We start from the raw sequence: 22,100 nt of genomic DNA on the forward strand, positions 1-22,100 counted from the left end.
CATGGCACAAAGAGTAAAAGTTGTTAGTGGCCTTTGTTAATTTTTGGAAACTGCTGTGTTGAAAAAAAAATAAACTTCCAACAATAAAAAACAACACCACAGTACTAAAACACTATTAACCTCTAGGAATCACTGCAAAAGCAATGTTACTTTCCAGAACAGCTAAAGTCTTCTTAATATCAGAATGCGTTGGTAAGCACAGTTACTTCTATTTTTACACACTACTGGGAGAAAGAGCAAAGAATTTGCCTCTGGTCAAACACAGCCTGGATACTACTTTTATACAATTTTGCTGTTGAAACACTTTAAAAAAAAAAAAACACAGACACAAAGATAGGCTCTTTCTACCTCTCTGATGAAAACTCTCATACTTTCATATTTTCTGTATCATTAAGTCCACGTTTCCTTGGATGACTTGATCTTATCCTCAAAAGAAAACCAATTTAATGTACATATTCACAAAAAGTTTTACTCTTCACATTCCGCAGCTAAGGGCAGAAAATTATATCTGAAGACTCCACACAGACATTAGAAGTCACAGTGTTGAAAAACATCTGCAAATACTATCAAGTTCTAAAAAGAACAGCACTTTTAAGCAGCAATTAAAAATAACACTTACACGCCACTTAGCACGTTTATAGACTGTGTCCTCAGCCCATATCCAGTGTCTTTCAAATTGGAAATAATTCCTAACACGTTAATATTGGGACCCTTTGATCCAAAGTCTTTTTCACTGTACATTATCATATGGGAACTTGTGAAGTCCTATTAAAACAAAGAGAAGCATCATAAGAAAAATTCAGCATGATACCTCAAGTGTACTCAGGTGCACTCACTAAGACATGTTCTTGGAACTTACACCAACAATTGGTCTCAGTGACTGTAGCTCTTCATCGTAGCCACCCCAGTCTGTCCAATCCTGATACTCTCCTTCCTCCAGCAGGTACTGATGGCCTTCAAACCCAGGTTTCTCGTAAGCGACCCAACTAAACAACAACAACAGAGGCTGCATGTGAAAATGGGCAACTGCCAGGCCACACTGTTATGGAGCAGATAGAGATGCATGCAATTTGTCCGTCTGCTGTGAATATTTGCGTATTTGATAGAGGCATACTTCTAAACCCCAAAACTAGAAAACCAAAGAAAACAAATGGGTACTGAATTTGTCCACTGTGGTTTCCAGCCTGTGGAGTTACTACTTCAACTGAAGGGGAAATCTTGCCAGTGTTCTCCCACACTTACATCCCTCCTAGAACTTTCATGGATCCTATTGATGAAAGCGGAAGTCTCGCCTTCTCCTCTGATGCCTTGTCATCAAGCGTAAGGACCTCTGATTCCACTTCCACATGTCTCCCTTCAAAGAACGGCTTCTCATACACAATTACCTATCATGGAGATGAAGTAAAAGTTGCAGAAAGTATGATAAATTCAGACAACAGACAGCTTCTCTTGCATGGGCACAAAGAAGGAGAAGGCAAGATTACGAAACTAATTGGTGAGATCTCTATATTCTCAAGAACTCTCTTAGAGATGCAAGGTGAATGTTTAAATGTTCATTGCCCATCTACATTATCCAGACAATGCTGTCATATATGTATGTGATGGATGCATAAATGTGACAGAAACTGCAGTTTCATGGTGTGGTCACATACAGTAGGACCGGCCACTAAACCATCAGTAAGTGGCACTGTGACCAAGATCTATTTATCTACCCATGTGTAGTTCATAAGTAAAAAAAAACCCCCAAAAAAACCAAAAAACCCATGCACTTTGACAAACAAGTAAATATTGACTTTTACCTTTGGCTCTCTACTGAATTCAACTTTGCGACCACCCTGATAAGAAAAAAAAAAAAAATTGTCTATATTTAGTTAGACAACTTATAAACAACTGTAATAATAATCACAAAAAGGCAGAATGAAGATTCAACCTCCCTTAAAGAACATAAGTGAAAATAAGAAGGCAAATTAAAGGCAGAAATGGATGCAATCACATGTTGAAAGTTCATTGGTTTTTAAAGGGTTACATTTTTGTAAGTCTTAGAAATAATGTGTTAAGGTGGATGGATTTTTCATCACATAAACACAGGTCACGAAACTTGTAACGGTACTTTACCATTTTCAAGGGCCTCATGGACCTAATGTAGGCTTCCTTCTTCTCCCAGAACGCTAAATTAGGATATTCACCAGGCTCCAACATTAAAGGGACTCCCTGGAAACCAGGTTCTTCATAAATTAGCCATCTAAAGATGGGCGGAGCAGGGGAAAGAAAGCAAAAGATAAAAACCCAGAACATTTCTGAACAGTAACAAACAAGACAATATGCTTCCTTTAGAAAAGACACCATTGTTCCCTTAATAAAACTTCATTGCTTTACCACCAAACCCGCCAACTACAAGCTGGCATACTGGCAAAATTCTGTGCCTGTGCAGGAATCCTCAATAACACAAGTGTTTTGTTTTAACAGGCTTAAAAAATAAAAAGAATCAGTGCAATGAGCAGACAGTTAAGGACTACACTATCTTACTGAAGGCAACACAAGTTTTAGACTGAAATTTCAAGACTTAAGGTTACTTTGTATTATTTTTAGAATATTTTTAAAAAATGTAGAACCAATTTTCAAGAAGTTGAAAGACCACTCCTAGCCTAAAGTTGGATTTGTTGCAGAACCTGTTCAATAGAAAATTCTGAACCTCTGTTACTTACTAATACGTAGAAACACCTGACAACTCCTAAAAAAACATGAGGAAGTAGATTTCTATCTGCTAATAAATCTGCTTTGAAAGACCTAACTTTCAAAATTCCCGACTGGGATAGCAACAGCAGTCTTCCAGAACACTTTATGCAGCTGACCCTTTAATCATGTTGTCGCAAACCAACGTTTTGTTTGTCACACATGTAAAGATCATCATGGACAAATCCGGTGGTATCACAAAGATGCTAGAACAATCCTCACTCTATCATGCCTAAAAGGCAAATTCCAAGCTGATGTAAACTAGCACAAATTGGTAAAGTTTCACTGCAGACATACAATTCCCTTAAAAAAAAAAAAAAACAAGTAGTTTTAGTTTTATTGCCAAACAGTTGATGTATTTTGTGTCCTGTAGTCCCACCACTCAGTAAGCCTCAAGTTATGATCGGTCATAAGTTGTGTTCCCCAGGGCTCAGCACTGGGCCAGTTCATTTAACATCTTTATCAATTACTTGGATGAGTGGATCAAGTGCACTCTCAGTAAGTTTGCAGATGACAGCAAGCTGAGCGGGAATGTCGATCTGCTTGAGGCTAGGAAGACTCTGCAGAGGGATGTGGACATGCTAAGTTGATGGGCCAAGGCTAATGGTATGAAGTTCGACAAGGCCAAGTGCTGGGTCCTGCACTTGGGTCACAACAACCCCAGGCTTGGAGAAGAATGGCTGAAAAGCTGCTCCACAAAAAAGGACATGGGGGTGTTTGTTGACATCCAGCTGAATATAAGCCAGCAGTGTGCCCAAGTGGCCAAGAAGGCCAACGGCATCCTGACTTGTATTAGAAATATTATGGCCAGCAGAACTAGGGAAGTGATTGGCACTGGTGAGGCTTCACCTCAAATACTGTGATCAGTTTTGTATCCCTCACTACTGGGAAGACACTGATTCTGGAGCATGAAGAAGGGCAATGAAGCTTGTGAAGGGTCTAAAGCGTAAGTCTTATGAGTTGCGGCTGAGAGAACTGCTATTTAGTCTGAAGAAAAGGAGACTGAATGGAGACCACATCATCCTCTACAACGCCTCAAAAGGAGGTTGTAATTGGATGTTGGACTCTTCTCCCAAGTAACAAGCAATAGGACAACAGGAAATGGCCTCAAGTTGTACCAGGGGAAGTTTAGGTTGGATAATAGGAAAAATTTCTTCACTGAAAGGATTGTCAAGCAGTGGAACAGGCTGCCCAGGGAGGTGGTGGAGTCACCATCCTTGGAAGCATTTAAAAGATGTGCAGATGCAGCACTTGGGGAGATGGTTTAGTGGTGGATTTGGTTAATAGGTGGATGATGATCTTAAAAGCCTTTTCCAACCTAAATGATTCTGTAATTCTAACTTCACTACAAGAACTTAAACACATGGAAGACCAAGGAGAGAGTGCAATCAGAAGATAAAGGTGCATTGACTAATTTTTGTTGGCAGCTTTTAGTAAACAACAATTAAGCGTGAACACTGGGAAACTTTAAGAAGATACAACCACACCCACACGGCAAGATGACTCAGAATCAGAGCCTCCCTCAACTGCCAATACCGCCAACTATGCCATGACTAAACTGAAGGAAAGAAAGAAACCCTCCAACATGCAAAAATGAAGCAATTTACTGAATTTCTCATGCAAGCAATTGGCAGAATCGACTTCCTTCTACATTGGACTAATGAAATGACATCTGAAAGATTATTTTTTTACTGTCTATTCTGCTTCCTGTTGCAAATATTAGTCTGCCTTCCCTCAAGGGATCCAAATACAACAGTGAGAAATGAAAAGACTGTAAGAGCTTGCACAGACATAGTGCAAAAAATGCTGTCACGCTCATGCAAAATAAGGACCAGTCTGAAGTCTGGCTCCGTTTCCTTAAAATTTTCTGGAAATTTCACTGTTCACAGAACACTTTTAAGTGAGAGACAGAAATAAAGTAGCAAGGTAGATGAAGTCAATTAATAAACATTTAACATCTGATTTCATTATTTTTGGCAAACATGTAATTTGGATTAAGCTCGAAGTTCAATAGGAATAACTGCTTGTCAGAGAAAACAACTATTTGGACATCTTAAAATTTCCCTATATACCCAAGTGCTTCATTTTTTCCCCAAATCAGGGTGTAAAGACTTCATCAGATAAAAATATCCTTTACCTAACAACTAAAATGGCCCGTCTATCATGTGACACATTTGAATATATCTTTGCAGTGGAACTTAACACTTGTCTTTAACTGGGCAGTTTTTGACAGTTAAATAGACCATTCGCAGCAAGACAAATGCTATCAGTGCTCGAACAACACGACCAACAGGGAACACCTAAGGTCTGTACCCTGTAAAATGTTATGCAGTACCCAGTATCATTGAAAGTGGTTCCCCTCTCACTTTTTTCCAAAACTAGCCTCACTTTTCTGCATACTTTTTCCAATACCACTTTGAAGTATATTTTCAGTACTGATTTACAAGTTTGTTGATTAAGGTATCAAAACTACCATTGATACAGTATATGGATTGCTTCTTAAAGGTCTCCTTTTTCATAAAAGCCCACTTAGTTCATGACATACTTTACACACTCCTAACTCAGATGTCTAGATATTCTCAGGTGACATAACATACATGTCCTAAATTTCACCATAAAAACACAATTAAAATGCACTGGGAAAAACAAAAATGCTTTCCAGAGTTGACACATGACACTAAGTATCACTTTGTACCACTAGGGCTTATACTAAAAGAAGAAAATTTTCAAAGATTTCAAGTTTAGAGGAAAGCAAGTAGGAAACGTGGTCTTATCATAATAGTTCATCCTCTCACTTACAGTAACCTTGCCTGAATGAGAAGAGCAGGAGAGAAACTCATTCCTTTGCTACAACTGCACAAGGGTTACTCTGTCTTTATTACATGCAAGCAGAAGAAAAACTGACTCTAACAACACATTTTATGAAGTCAGCCTCTCCAAGAGTGAAGCATTACAATGATGTACTAATGCTAGTGTCAACAAGTCCTACCAAAATATAGGACTGAATAAGTCTAGTCTGTTTGCATGTCTGACAGGTGTAACCAATGGTTTAGAACAAATTCCTCCCATAGCAGCAGACGTCCACACAGAACCACGCACTCACATGCCCCAGTGTACTTTGATAGAACACGTCTTCTGAGTGGTGCCGAACACGCCCGTCTCCTCAGTGTCGTCAAAAAAGGAAGTCACGATCCCCAGCCCTTCAGGTTCTGTATACAAATCAATTCGGCAGACCCTGTAATCCTGAAAAACGAAGATTGCCATAATCACTTCATCTCTGCCATGAGTTCTGTAATTAATGTGGGTAGCTAAATCGGTTTTGAAACACCTGCTTATTTTAAATTGTCGTCGTCGTCCCCTTGTCAATTACTACTGCTATTAGATGGCTATTATAGAAGTATAACTACACCAGCTTGCCTGTCTGTTTGGACCAATACAATCAGTCAACCTCTGAACAGCATTTACATTGTTTACTTTCTGCCATCTAGGCAGGAATACATCTTCTTTCATCAGTTAACATCTCCTCTAGCAAATTAAAACCTAAGATAACACCAAGCAAGCCGCTCCTGAAGAGAACAGCAATTTAAACAAGAATTGTAGTTACAAGCAATATATACTCCTCCTTTTTCCCCTCTCCTAGTCAAGTAACTTTGTAGTTCATGCTTGTTTTGGCAACCTTCAAAGGTAACTACTTAATGGTAGGTTAAAAGCGCACATAGGAAGGCTGCTCCTCCATGTGTGAAGCTCCCTGGAAAGCCTGAGCATACAGAGCTATTTTTTGGAGTATCAAACAAGGCTTCGTGTTTGACACAAAAGCTTGTGTTCGGTGTAAATTTGGTTTATATTCTAAGAAAAACAAAAAGCCATCTTTTGAAAATTGTAGTCTGTGAAATTACTGATGGTTTTCAGGGATGTTTTTTCCCCAAAAAATTGACAAGGCTAAAAAGCGTATGCTGGATGTAGCGTTTTGAAGGTTATTCTAATAAAAACCACTAAGTTTTCTTTCTGCCCTGCCTTTCCTGCCTTAGTGAATGCTACCATAAGGCCCACTCTAAAAGCCCTCACGTTTATTCTGTGATTAAACAAGAAATTCAGTATGTAAGACTGCTCCATGCATTTACAACTCATGTTACACTTGTGTAATACACCACTCTCACTTTGTATCAGTATGAAACATCACCAAACATTAAGATCTCCATAAAATTCTCTTTACTTATATTACTTGCCTTAACAACATGTCTTATTGAACCAATCACTGCAGGCTTTGTAGACTGGCATTCATTTTGCTCTTCAGAAGTACCTGAACCCCAAATATCTGGGAGTTCCAGCTCTCCTTCTTCCAGGGGAATAGAAGGGCCCTCAAAATTTGGTTTCTCATAGAGTATCCAGCTTAAAACAAAAAATAATTGATAAAGCACCACTAAAACCAAGTGTGATCTGCAAAAATCACATTCCCATTGAACAGATACTTTCATATGAAGTATTATTTCCAGACCCTTCCTGCCACCCCAATACAGTTTATTTGCCCAACACTGCTGACGCAGCCATTTCTGGTCTCTGTGATACTTTCCAAAGCAATGATAAAACCAAAGGTGCCTACTGCTGACTTTGTAATTTTACCAAAAACTCCTCCACCTTTTCAAATTGATGATTTGGGGCAGCAAGCCTACTGTCTATGAATACCAGACTTTTGCATGAGATACTAATCAGAACCAATTTGGAGGACAGAAAACATTGACACTGCAGTCTGCTGCATTGTGTATACACAGACATGCTACTAGGAACCTGTGAACAACAGCCTAGAGCTCCACAGGGTCTAGTATAGATATGCCAAAGGATGATAAGAATGCTCAGAAGACAAGCAACTTTATTTTTAATGGCAAGTTTGAAAATATGACTAGATAAAAAAAACTATACCCATCTGCAAATATAAAACCCTCCCCTGCAGCTTTCAGTTAAGAGGTGGAGTGGGAGGGACCCCCAGGCCCCTAGTCTGTGCTGGAAAAGAAGAAACAGTTCACACAGATCAAAATATTTTCATTTAAGTTTTCCAAGGCTAAACAGCAATCAGTACCTCCTACTGCAGCTAGCCATTATTTCTGCAGCATAATGATACTGATCATTACTTCTGAGAACCTGCTATTTAACTGTATTATAGCCTGGCCACAACTTAACATACAATGCTATGCATATTAACAATGGCTCTTCTGTTAATACTATGAAAGATGATGGAGATGAACTTGTTTTGAATTATTCTTAGGCAATCTAGCTTTTGGAGAAAAATTCCCTCTGGGCTGATCAGAGAAACAGCCAATTATCTCTGCAGCAACACCATACACCTTTGGACACGGAATTCATCTTCTGCATCCAAACTCATGTCAGACTTGGCTTTAAAACCCTCTGCTAGCCTTTTAGTCAATCCAAATGCTATGCAAGAACCCACAAAAGGGAAAGGAGTTAAATGGCAGCATAGCTGGACAGAATCTGTCATTTCACCCCACACCCATGCCCAGTGAAATGATGCACCCCTCCAGTTGGTAACACTCACTCAACTTGTCAGCAAAATAAGTTTCCCAGCCTAGAACTTCCTGTTGTAGAGGTAAAATACCACATTTCTTGCTCACAGGTGTCTGCATTACATTGTCATTTGCAACACAGACTTACTGTGGATTACATGCTAGTTATGTTTAAAAAGATTTTTTGAGAGACCAGTGATACAGAATAAAAATTAATGTCCTACCATCCTCTGATGACTTTCACTAAGATTCTTGGTGACAGAACCCAAGAACTGCAATCCAAAACATCATGGAAAACTTCAATACCATTTTTTTCATCGTCTGATTCACAGTATATCACCAGCTGTGTTAAAAAAAAAAACAACAAAAACCACAAAACAAACAGCACCAACATATAATTCTATCTTGCTATGCTTTACAAATAGAGATGAACAGTAAAGATAATAAAATTGACCCTACCTTGCCAGGTCTGGGGTTGATTTTACTTTGTCCATTTCTTGAAAGTGCCTAACAGACAGCGGGGAGAGAAAAGTCACACACACAAAAAACCAAACCAAAAAAAACTCCAACAAACAAAACAAAACCAAAAACCCCATAATCAAATGAAAATGTGTTCAATAAAGATGTTTAGCTATAAAAAAAAAAAAAGAGCTGGTGAAACAAAATAAAAATTAGCCTCAATAGTGATAAGCTGATAACACTTCAACTACACATACTTAATTGAGTCAATTATTTCTGAAGAGCAATATCTTGCCACAAATGTACAGATTTAAACACTTTTTAAAACTGAATTATCATCTCATTGAAGCCAACTAACCTCAGACTTGACACACTTTTAAGTTGTTCTGATTGGCTTCTTTTATTTCCAGGAATTTCATACCAAGAGACTATTTAAAAAACTGGCATTAATAAAGTACATGCTCTACAATGACAGATATTAATGAAAGTTTGAATGTCTGGTAATCACAAAGAATAAGATAATTTTGAAGGAATATATGAAAAGACTGAGGTGGCCTGATGCATATACACGTATGAATGTCTTGGTCTGGTGTAGGACAGTGCTAATTCTGTTCAGTGATTTTACTTTTCAGCTAGAGCTCTTCTAACTAACTGCACTGTCTGAATTTAACAGCATATTTTCGCAGACAGTGTCTGCTTCTAGCAGTGATAACGCTCCACGTTTACAGTTACCACCAAGGATTGGTGTGTAGACCAAGGTCACTGCAAAAGTTTGTCTACCACATGGAGGAGGGCAGATAGTAAAGCCGCACCTGCAGGGAGGAGCAGACAAGATAAGTGACCCTAAATTCACCACTGGGGTATTCAATCCCATATCCACCATATTCAGTATAAAAGCTGAAGGATCACGAGGGTCAAGACCTTCCTTCTTCACTTTCACTGCTCCTTCAATGGCCAGCATCCAAGGAGGATTTAATCCATTCTGCCTCTGATCCCAAGCTGTGTGTTCCTGAACCAACTTCCCGAATCCAGCTCCTGTTCCCAGGAGTCCAGCCTGGGACTCTTCCCCGGGGCTGCTCCCCAGCACCAAGGGTGACATATTGCCATCGGGGGGAACCGGGTTTGACACTGGTTTTGTATATACATCTGTACATATTCCATTTTATTAGAAGTAGTAGTAATAGTATTTTCATTAAAGCTGTTTTACTTTTTTAATCAGTAAGTCTCTTTCCATTATTCCCTTTTTCTGCCCCTTTTGAGGGGAAAGGGGTTAACAGAGAGCATCTGTTACAGGTCTGGTGCAGCCCTGACCCTAAACCGTGACAATGAACTACCAAGTACAGTTAATTTTGTGCTGAACACCTCATAACAAGATAGGTTTCTTCAAAAAGCATGAGACTCAGTGCAAGAAATGATAGACTAAAGATGCCAAGAACAAATAAAGGTATCGAGGAATACAAAACCTAAAACAATGCTGTAAGTCAGTGGTAAATTATATGATAGAGAGTATATGGGGAAGTTGTGGTTGCATCATGTCACCTTAAAACAAATAAAGCAAGCGTTGCAACTACATGATTGGTTTCCTAGCAAGGACAGGAGTGCTCGTTCCAGGACAGGGTCCTGCTCTTCATGGAATTATTCATATGAAAAAAAAACCCAAAACAAACAGACCTTGCCCCTAAATAGGTTGCAGTCTAAGATAGCCAGCAACAACAAAGAACTCATAAGAACATATTAGTCAGCACACAGGGCAGGCAGTGGTCTCAGGACAGAGCTCCTAACCACCATCAGATTTTTGTAGGCATCAAGACATGTTGAAGCATGACTGGTTTTTTTGGCCTGTGCTTCAATTCCAGTTAGAACTTGCTCCGTGTTTTAAGGAATGCCAAAGTCATTGTTTTGGGCTGCCCTTATTCTTTCCCTTCACATGACCCAGTAGCCATTGCATCATCATTCTCTTAGCCAGTGGAAGATGCACAGTAGGTATACATCACACAAACATTTTCAGTTCCCGTCTATGTTGAGCAAGACAATTCAGAGGCAGCAACAGTGCTGGAACCTTTCAGAGCCTAACAGGCTTCTGTCAAGAGCAGTCTTACATGCGTACATAACCCCTCACCATATTGGGCCTCCACACTCTACAGAAAAATTGAAACCCACTCTGGAACAACAGCTCAAGTAGCAATTAACAAAATAAATAAATAAATAAATAAATCAGTACTAGTCATCTTGCTTTAAAGTCAGGTTCTGAAATCCAAGCAGCACCATCCAGAGTAAGGAAGCTTTTTTAACTGGTAGCACAAGACTACACCACTGCAAATAAACCCCCTAATTTTCCTCCTCACACTAATTAAAAAAATTCCTGTGAGAGAAAAAAAAAAAAAAATCTACATCCTCAAAACTGCAAGATACCACAGATGATTTTCTTCTGCAAGGGGAAGAAAAAAGGAGTTAAGTCTACTACTCCCCCACTCCTTTTAGTGGAACTGTAACAGCAGATAAACATTAGATTTGGAAAAGTATTTATCAAATTTCTTATATGCTGCCACAGGTCACATTAATGTGGCTATTAAACTTAGGAGAATGTATTTCTTCCCATGATTCTTAGATCTCCCAATTACAGTTTTCCTCTCAGGTAACAACAAGTGCCTCCAGAAAACAGAAACTTATGAAGTTCTCCCACATTAGGGTAAAGTAGCCTTGAAGGGAAAACACAAATCTGTCTTTGCTCATGATGAACAGATGCTTACAACCAGACAAAGGTTATGTAACAACACTGCTATCCAGTTCTTAGAGTATTCTTAAAGAATATATAATTTTCTATCACATATGGGGAATACTGGGAACAAAAACAGAGGGATAAAAAAAGGTTTGCCCTTTTACTCATTTAACAGTGCAATGCCTGAATGTCTTCCTGGAAGAGAAGAGTGATTACTGTCAAGAGAAGAAGCAGGCACAAATTTTCCAAAGTACACAGAAAGCGTTCTACCATCTACAACAATGAAATAAAGTTTGCATGAGATCTGTTTCAAAATAATACAAAATCAAGTATGAAGACATTCAAACATATACTTTCAATTAATGTTTCTTAAGAGTCTCAAAGTAAGGGCACCATGAGTAAACATAATCATGTTAATAGCTGCCATCTCACTTTCACGAGTAGCCAACACCATACCAATATCATACCTACAATCACCTCTATGTATTTGTTATCTACATATGTCCCTAAGAGGGGAACAAACAAACAAAACCATACATGCACATCACCTATAGAAAATATAGAGGCTGCATAAATTTCCAGGCAGATTTTCAACAACACAATACTTACATCCACATCTAACAAGCCAGCGGGGACATTTGATTCATATCTGCTTGTCCCTAACCAGCTGGAAAAACTTTTCTCGGTGTTCCCGAAGTTCGGCATTTGTAAACTTAGTTCTTTTTTTGCACTATCTGCTTGCATGTACTTCTCCACAAAACTTGGCAACTTCATATCTGAAAGAGACTGAATTGCAAAATGAAAATTAACAGCCATTCAGGAGGTAGGCAAAATTTTACACGGTTGCATCTAATGAATGATCTTTATTACCTCAGATTTTTGAGGCATGCCAAAAGATCCAGAAGCATCCTGTTGTAAAGGAGGCATTCCCGAGGAGTCCGCTGTGAAAGTTGTTGCAGTGTTGTTTACTGAAGTGACAGAAGGATTTAAAAACTTCTCTTTAGATGTAGAAGACAGCAAGCTTGAGAACAGGGAGCTTTTTTCAAGTCGGGATCTCTTAATCTCACCATCTGTACCATCAATGTTCTCTTTTCCATTTATTTCCTGAGTAATGGCAGGTTCCTCTCTATTACATGACTGCAGGGCTTTAAATATAATACTTTGCTCTGTTGATGCACGCTTGGGCCTGACTCTGGCTATCGTTTCCAGGCTTTGCATTTTAATTTGTTGAGTTGGTAGCAGATCCTGCGTTTTTTCCCTCCTCAGTCCCAAACCAAAAGTAAATACACTAGGGTCAAATACTTTCTCTAAGTTGTCTTCATGAATGGGTGGCATTGCAAAGTGGGGTGCTGGGGACTTGGGAAGCTTTGATCTCTTCTTTTTCTGGGGTAAACAAATGGAGCTGTCCAAGTTTCTTATCGTTTCAGCAAATTTCTTCATGTCAGATGGGGACTCAAAAATGCTGTCATCTTCTTCAGCAGATCCATTACAGGTTTCACCCGGGCTCTTTTGTGCACTGATGTTGTGCTCTGATAACAAGGTACTGTCTTGACCACTGTCATCATACTGTAATGCTGCAAAGCTCAAATCTCCTGGCTTTGCCTTTTTATCTCCATTTTCTACCTTCTTAAATTCTGACCTAAAAATCTGAGGAGATGGTAGAGAGTATTTATCATCATTGCAAGGTGATAAAACCTCTGTGTTTGGCAGTATCTTTTCTTCATTTCTGTGGAATTCTGAGCTTGTGTTGTTTCTCTGGTAAGAAGTATCTTGAGCATTTTCACTTTTAGTGGGCAAGTGCAAAGACAGTTTAAAGGATGAATTTTCTTTTTTAGCTATGGTCACTTCTGGATCGGGTTGCTTCAGAGAGACACCACCAGCATAAATCTTGCTACCTTGGTTAAAAAGGGATATTGCAGCTTTTACTTTAAGGTCTGTTGTCTTCCCAGTATCCTCATACCAGGCAGAGCCTTCCTCAGTTTTTCCTTTTAATTCTGCAGTGCTTTCTTTCTCTGCTGCACCATTTTCAAAAAACTTCAGGTGACTGCTTTGCTTATTTAATGTTTTATCAGGTTGTTCGGTTTCCTTCAGTTGTTTTCCAAATTTCAGCTTTGCTCTGCCAACAAACGTGCTTGGTACAGTACTAGTTTTTGAAGAAGGAACATCAGCAGGCCTTTGGCTCTGGTTAGCACATTTATTTTCAAACAAGGAAATTTTGTTGGCAATGTTGCTGTTAGTTTTATTAACTGGTCTTTCATGAGCATCCTGATCACCTTCTAAATTGTCTTGATTTGTAGATTTAAAATTCAGCTCTACACTCTTCGGTTTGGCTGGACTACAGGAGGGAAAGTGATACAGAGTTACATCTGTGATTAATCTTGAAAAGACCTGTAACAATTTTCAAACCTACAAAAGGTAGCATTACAGTGAAATTTTCCATAGTCACATTCAGTTTAAATTTTGGTATCTCAAAAGGAATTAACTAAAAAAGGAGAAACTACATGAATCACCAAAAAAAACCCCCGAAACACTAAACAAGGTGAATACATTTTTGACAATTATGTAGTTCTTTAATGCTCAATAAAACAAAAAGCAGCAGCTGACAGCATCTGCCATTAAGGCAGAAAACTACTTATGAATGACAGATATTAAAATGTAATAGTGAACAGGCAGAATAAATTATATGCATGCAATTCCCTTCAGAGTTTAGGAAACAAATCCCAATTCATTAAGGTGATAATGAGTTGGTTAACATTTGAATATACCTTTCCAACAACTTTTGAAGATATCTGCCCAGATTCTTTGCAGCCCTTACACTGCAGAAGCAACCTTAAATGGAGTGAAGGACCTCTTCTGGCCTCATTAGTGCTGGTGGAAGAGTACCTGTCCCCTGTCACAGCACCAGCACTTGGCTAAATGAACACTGTGTGTGGACTCTCCCATTTCCTTCAGGTGAAGTCAGATAATCATTTAAATTGTGTAAATTAACCTTGCTGATTTTACAAGAATTGAACTAGGGAGCACAGGAGCTTGTCCATCAGAGTGGACAGAGAAGCACATACAAGTACATAGCATGTACTACAGCAGAAGGTTAACAACAGGCAGACCAGAGTTCTAAGCCTCCTTCCTCTGAATACCTACATCCAGTAAAAAGCATTTGTCCATGCCACTTGCTACTGCAGGAACAGTATGAACAGCTGTGAAGATGCAGGGCACATGTCTTCAAAATTCATCAGTCAGATATATGGAGTGTCAAGGAGCCCACCACCACCTCAAGGGCAGACCTGTTCTGCAGAAAGGAACCCGGAGACACTCAGCAGTGGGAGAACAGGCAGAAACTGCATCACATGAAAACAATGATGGGAGATAAAAGAAACTAGCTTATGGCAACAGTCTCCAGGGCTTCAAATGCTCTGTCAAACAACGGATGATTCTGTATTTAAGTGTTTTTTGGTTTTTTTTGTTTTTTTTTGTTTTTTTTCCACTGAGACAAGTTATGTTTGCTGAGCTCTCAGACAGCTCTTTAGCCCAAGAAGGAAGTGTGAAGTACAAATGAGTTGGCATCAATGACCCAACAACTGAGATTACACCTTTCTCCTCTTCCTCAAGAGATCCATCCCCATTAATACAGTAAACCCTACTAAAGCAAGATTCTCCACTGCACAGACTTCTTTTCTTGGGAAAAGCATGTGTAGCAAACTTACTGAAGTAGTAAATGGAATTCAGAATCTATACAGAAAGCAACTATTAAAATTCACCACATCTGTTTGGAGAAGACTTCCCAGGAGTGCTCACTTTAACTATCAGCCTGCTCATGTTGGTTCATAACTGGAAGGCTCTTAGGAAGAGCAGGTGAACAATAAAAAAGGAAATAGTTAATTTAAAAGTGACTGCCCAGAGTTCAGATATGTGCTAATAAAACACACTTGGAAATTTTAAGTCTAGAAATAGAAAGAAATTAATCCTGAAAGGGGGAAGGTAGGGTGGGAACTATCACACAGCATGAAATTAAATATATTTACACACTACTTTTAATTTGCAGTGGGACTACTTTCCCTAAACTTTTCAAAGTTATTCTACGATTTTTCTTTTTGTAAAGTGAACTTAAGTTGCAATGGACCTCTAAAGCTCAGCTTGTACAACTTCCTGCTCAAAGCAGGGACAGCTTCAAAGTTAGATCAAGTTGCTGAGGGCTTTGTCTGACCACGTTCTGAGCATCTCCATGCGCTGAGATTTCACAACCTTACTAGGGAAGCACTGCAGCAGGTCAGCCACTGTAACTGTGAATTATTTTTGCCTTATAACCCTGTAATAGTTCTGGCTGTGCCGATTTTCCCATTGCAGCTCTACTGGTGCAGTGTTTTTGTGCTGGGAGTTAGAAGGGTGTTGATAACACCCATCTTGTGACTACCACTGGGCAGTGCTCGCACAGCACCAAGGCTCTTTCTAACATTCCCCCCCACAATGGGATGGGGGGAGGGGGAGCAGGAGCTTGGGGGGAACATGACCAGGACAGCTGACCTGAAATGAACAAAGGGATATTCCATACCATATGACATCAGCTCAACTATAAAGCTAGTACAAAAGCTAGTACAAAGAGGGGGGGGATGACTACTCCTCAGTCCTCTGGGGCAACTCCTACATGTTTTGGAGCCCTGCTTCCGAGGAAGGGGCCGGACATCACCTGCTGATGGGAAAAAGAGAATAAACCTTCGGGTTTTTTCCCCTCTTCGCTTCCACGTGCGGCATTGCTTGGCTTTGCTTTCCATTAAATTGCCTTTGTTTTTACTCACAAGGGTTTTGTCTCCATCTTATTTTCCTTTCCCTTTTTGCTCTGTGGAGGAGGGAAAGGAAAGGTGGAGGGTGGTAGAATGGCCATTGTCCCTTTACTGCACACCACAGGGACAAATATGGCTCTGCCTTCTCTCTGATACCTCTGTAGATCTCTGTCAGAAATTATTGAAGTCTGCCCATACCCTTTTCTTCTATCAGTTAAATGAAACTGCTTCAGCTTCTCCTCATATGTGGTATGCTCCACTGCCACCATCTTCCTAATCACCATTGGACTCACTCCAATTTGTGAACATCCCTCTTGAACCAGAAGAGAGCTGGGAAGAGGAGGGAGGGATACAACTTCATATAATGCCCTTGATACTGAAACTGCTGTTCACCAGGACCTTTCATGTCTTTTTCTTATCAGAAGAAGGTTCTTAACCTCTTCTTCTACCTGTATTTTCAAGAGGTATTGCTAACAGCACGGTTATCTTAACACATTCATTTCTCTGTTAATCTCCTGTTGTCAACATGTAACTTGCACTACTACATGCATTTCAACATAACAACATGTGTCCTCCTAATACAATCCTTCTTTCTCCACATGCTTTGACACAGCAAGTTTAATGGTTAGCACTGACAGTTAACAGCCACGCCCAAAACTTGTTTTAAATTAACAGCTAACACCTAAAAGCTATAGTTTCAAACTTGGCAAATTTATGCAGGAGCAACTGCTTCAGCACTTTGTGTTTCACATTCTGCAGTACTTTTGCCCAGCAGCAGAACAACAGCTGAGACTGAGGAACAACAGAAAGCTCAGCCCTGGAGCTCCGTCCACTACAGCTGCCCTCCTCTAACTCATCTTTTCATTACAGCTTCTTCCACAAGAAGAAACACTGATTTTAAATACAGCCAAAAGAGACGTCTTATTGCACGAACCAAGCTGCTAAGCTTGTTTAGAAGTAGATGTTTCTGAGTATCCTTTAAGCCTCCTCTCTAATACGGGAGAGGAGTATTGAAAGATGGATGCACTCGACAGCGCAAACGCTTTTTACAAGCAGCCCAGGGTGGCTGGTTCCTGCTGCCCATTGTGAGGCACAAGAGAAATCCTGATGGCCTCCTCTTCAGCTACACCTTGCTGCTAACCTGTGGAAGCACGCAGTTAAACCTCTCCCCATACAGTCATAAACGGAAGGTGAGTCACAGAGTTGAGGCATACTGTCCAAACGACCATGTCAAGCATGTAACTGATGCCAAAAAACGTTGATGCCAAAAACATCAGTTTGAGGTGAGCAAAGAAAAGTGGCATCTTAACAGAGCAGAATAAGTCAATGTGTGGGCATAAATGCAAAGGCAACTACAAAACCACATCTGAACATCAAATATGACAACTGAAACCAAGTTTTCTGCTAAGCACATCAAAGTACCCCCTGCCTGAGGTTTTATTTATTCGCTGATTAAGATGTGCCAACAACCTCAGTTTAGTCAAAAACCTGATAGCCTGCCCTTGTGAAAGCTAGAAACAAACATCCTGCGACTTCCAAGCTGTCCAGTACACAGACATAGAAGGAAAAAAGACAGAAAACGCTACCATCACTTGCAGGGAACCAGCGAAACCAACTTCTTTTTAAATTGTTCCTAAAGAAACTTGATTCCCAGAATTGGCATGTCATCAGTAAGAGACATTATGCATTCTTAAGTGTAAACTACTTTGATTATACAAAATCAATCTTACAGGAGGCAAACAAGTCTGTGAATAACCTGAAAGGGATTCATGTGAAGTACATAATTTTTTCAGCCTTTGAAAATGGAAAAGTTATCTGTTCTCTAGTTCAAAGCAGTAAGGAGAAAACAAAAACACACTATCTTCTAGAAATGGCACCACCTTCTCCCTTCCCGTTTTATCGCAGCTTAATCCATATCCAGGTTTATAGTTCATCTGTTCTCATGAGTGACTACAAATTACAGCCAGTAATCTGACCATATCAATTTGTCTGTCTGAAAAAAGTGGCATGGTACCGTGCAATGACAGCTATCAGATACATCAGGAACCTTGCATGCAACACATCGGTCCCCACCCAGGGCTAAAGTTCCTATAGCAGCAGATAAGACCAAGACACAGAGTGCCACACACCCCACAAAATCAGGTGAAAAGGAACAGGCTGTTCATTCATTAAAAGGTAATCTGTCAGGAAGGACACCTGTCTATTACTTTGAGTACAGCAAAAGATAACTTGCTGTCCAGCCAGCCAAGGAGGCAGCCATAAAAATGAAATCCAGCTACACAAGCATGTACAACACTGTGACTAATGACAGCGACACAAAGAGAAAACCATGAAAGCTACCTTTCCTTTGAAGTTGTGAAGATAAAAAACTTCAGAGTTTAAGATTTGTGATGTATACTGCCAGACAGCAAAGCATCACCATGTAAAAAAATACAACAATTTAACAAATAAGATGCAGAGTATTACAAATCATGCAAAGGAAATAGTTCCTAACGCTCCTATGTTTATCAGATATGGGAACCATAATTGGAAACATCCACATTTCTTAGGCCATAACACTGAACCTTCACATCCCTCTGACACAACTGAATGACAATCCTGAACACTCGGTGTACCCCAGGTGGACCTGTAGGATCCAATGTACTCTAACATCTACGTCAGAGACACGAATGAACCAGGAGGAGGAAAGCGACAGTGCATAGTACATGCCTGTGACGATCAAACAACAGAAATGATGAACAGAATAAAATAATTCCCTGTAGAAGAGAATGTAGAAGAATCCAGGAAATCAGTTGCTGGACTTACACTACTGATTACAGTGAAAATCATAAATGCATGCACTTCTGTACAATCCTAAAGAAAGCACTGATCACCTTTTAGACAGGTGACAATCTCTTCAAGTGTAAAAACCAATCCTGCAGATTCATATATGCATAATTCTGCAAACGCCTGATGTTACATGGATAAAAAAAAAAATCACGATTCGTCCTGCACACACTTACAAAAGCAACTACATGTATTTGAATTTCTGGAGTGTGATTTATCATACCATCTGAAGGATCAGGTTCTACATTGCAGTCTATGCTTCCTCACAAAATAATAGCAGAATTTATGCCGTTTCAAAGGACAACTCAAACACATTCCTTACTCAAAGATTCTCCACCCTTGGTTGGCTACAGATGGCAAAACTACATTAAGGTCACTGACAGCTGAGCTCATCTGAACAACAACAGGGGCACTGACAATGACCACAAAGCAGCTTTTATGTATGTTAAATTGTTCCATATAATGGAACTGGCACACAGAGAAATTCGCTATCCATAAAATATGGAAAAAAGAACTATTTTTCTAACACAAGGAAACTACAAGTGTGTGTTTAGTGGTAACTGTAATTATGACTTTTTTTTTGTAAAGGCAGTTCTTAACTGAAGATAATCTAGACAGATAACAGATACATAGTGTTCCTATAGAATCCTGAACACAGACAAAGGCAAAATTACAGCTACTGGGATATGGTAAACTATTTCATGTTACTTACAGGTTAATCTTTGTCGTGACTGTTCTGGAAGCATCCAAATTCTTCAGCTTCAAGCTGTCTAAATCAGAATTTGTCTGTCTCTCAGCTGACATACACAGGTCTCCATTTTTAATCCCATCAGTATGCAAGAAAGCTCTTCCATCCGAACCATTACCGTGCTTTACTGCTCTGGTCTCATTTCTGCCTTCAGGAAACACCAAGGCAGCATCTTCTGTCTTGGCAGCCAAAGAAACTTTAGGAGACTCCAAGCTGTCTTCCCCAAAAGCCACAGGTATAGTTCCCTTTTCCACTGAAGTTCTTTTTGTCATTGGGTTACCCTCTGGTGATGCTAAAGGTTGCTTTTTTGAGGAATAATCTTTTACCTGACTCTTCAAACCAGTAGGGGAACTGGGGACAGCATCTGACTGAATTTTTTTATATGACCTTCTCCTTGCAGGGGTTGTGTTTAATAGCTGCTGCTTGCCTTTGTCAGCTTCAGTTTTAGACACCCCTTTGTGAGCAGATCCAAATTTTAGGTCCTGACTGTTACCTGGGGAAGAGGAATTCCTTTCAGGAGTCTGTTGAGGAGACTTAACTTTTCTTTCGGAGTTCATTATCTTGTCGGAAAGATAATGTCCCTCAAAAGGGACAACATCCTCAAACACAGAATCTTCTCTCACAATAGCCTCAGTCTGGTTTCTCTCTCCATTTGGAGCGTCACTAGATGACTGAGATTTTCTCCTTTTTCCAGATCTCTTATTAGCAGATTTTTTATCCATCGTGTCCAAGTCACTATGGTTTTCTTCTGATATAACAGTCACGGGTTCATTAAGACGTTCGTCTGTTTTTCTTAGATAGATATCAACTGTTAACACTCTAGCAGGATGTGTGTGTTCACTCACTGTGGATTCCAACTCATATGGCAAATCCTTTGGTTTTGCATGCTCAGGCTCCTCAGACACCCACGTGTTCACAAGCTCCTTGTGGCTTAAGATACTCTTTTCCAAGTCTTCACTAGACAAACTTCTCAAACTTTTTATGAAATCTGGAGTTGTGGAATTATTTATATCTGTGATGGATTCTCTCTCTGGTTCCAGGGTTTCCACATTCAGGCTACTCTCGAAGAAAGAGTTTTTAATGGTTTCACTGCTGCTGCTCCAATCTGCTGACCACTCACTGTCAGAAGAGACTCCCCTACTACTCCATTCTGAAACAGTATTGCAGTACAGTGGTCCTACCTCCCCCCTGAAGTTATACTCCTGCGCCTCAGAAGCGGCACCTGTGCTTCTCACTTGCGTCTGTACTTGAGCAGCTTCGTGTCCTTCCTTTAGGTGCCTACAGAATATTGGCTGCGGCCTGTGGGGAGAAACCGACCTCTCCCCTTTCTGATGCGAAGTGTGTTCTAGTGAACTTTTGACATTTTTCCTTTTTCCGGTACCAAACAAATTTCCAAGTCTTTCCAAAACTGGTTTCTTTTTATTCTCTTCTCTGGAAGAATCTGGAAATTGTGAAGTGGACTATAAAAACAAACAAACATACAAACCTCTGGTTAATATCAAAATTGTTTCTGTAATACATTGTTTGTATTAGTATCACCTCTAAATTAAAAGGACACAGCAAATGTGAACAAACCGGCTTACTGAACAATACTAGCTTTTTTTTTTTTTAAAAAAAAGGAAAACAAAATCCTCGAAACCAACTAAAATCCCAAGATACTTCTGTATGTTTTTGCATGTTTGTTTACAAGTGCACTCATCTTGCCTTACAATATCAGCATTATACATCCTGAATCTCAAACTTTTGCACAATTAATTAACACCACCCAAAATAACACAGGCTAGCAACCTGGTGTCTCCAAGACCGAGGACAGACAGCTTGATCAAAATTTTCCATACAAAGACAAGAGTGGGGAATTTAACTTTCCTCTCCATACTGGCCAAGGCAGTTTTGACACTTGTGCTGGTAAAGAATAGTTTCAAAGGTGTAAGTTGTGTTACAATTAATACATTTGTCACAAATGAAGTTCAAGAAATAACTTGGCTTGTGTTTGGGGCTAGAAAACCCAGAACTATAAAAGCCACTGCATGAGTCAATGAGCATTACTGGGTCAAATACTGTCCTGGATTACTCCTGGTGAAGTTTTCCCTTCCAACTTCTAATTAACATGGTAAACAGGAAACACGCAACAGCATTACCGACTATACACGCGTATTTGCATTTTAATATATTAGCACTTTTTACATGCCGGTACGATGAATACTTGTTTTGAGAGGTCGATTTCAAAACACCGCGAGTGTCTCCTACCCCGGCGGGCCAGGGCTCCTGAGGGCAGCGGGTCCCTCTCGGCACCAAGGCGCGTTTTCAACCACGAGTTTTCC

General features: G+C 39.8%; 1 protein-coding gene across 1 annotated transcript in view; it reads right to left on the reverse strand.

Moving 5' to 3' along the window:
• Positions 1-21,233, reverse strand: part of AIM1 (absent in melanoma 1) — a 42,621-nt gene extending 21,388 nt beyond the window's left edge. The window contains exons 1-12 of the mRNA XM_008940985.1: positions 19,744-21,233; positions 12,298-13,762; positions 12,037-12,213; positions 8,709-8,756; positions 8,474-8,592; positions 6,960-7,122; positions 5,837-5,976; positions 2,116-2,242; positions 1,800-1,835; positions 1,243-1,385; positions 860-986; positions 620-765 (exon numbers count right to left, since the gene is read on the reverse strand). Coding sequence (XP_008939233.1) covers positions 620-765; positions 860-986; positions 1,243-1,385; positions 1,800-1,835; positions 2,116-2,242; positions 5,837-5,976; positions 6,960-7,122; positions 8,474-8,592; positions 8,709-8,756; positions 12,037-12,213; positions 12,298-13,762; positions 19,744-20,501 — 3,449 coding nt within the window. The 5' untranslated portion in view covers positions 20,502-21,233. The remainder of the gene's footprint in view (positions 1-619; positions 766-859; positions 987-1,242; positions 1,386-1,799; positions 1,836-2,115; positions 2,243-5,836; positions 5,977-6,959; positions 7,123-8,473; positions 8,593-8,708; positions 8,757-12,036; positions 12,214-12,297; positions 13,763-19,743) is intronic.
• Between the last annotated feature and the right edge of the window lie 867 nt (positions 21,234-22,100).

Source organism: Merops nubicus, unplaced genomic scaffold, assembly GCF_000691845.1.
Source record: "Merops nubicus isolate BGI_N331 unplaced genomic scaffold, ASM69184v1 scaffold7045, whole genome shotgun sequence".
NCBI lineage: Eukaryota > Metazoa > Chordata > Aves > Coraciiformes > Meropidae > Merops > Merops nubicus.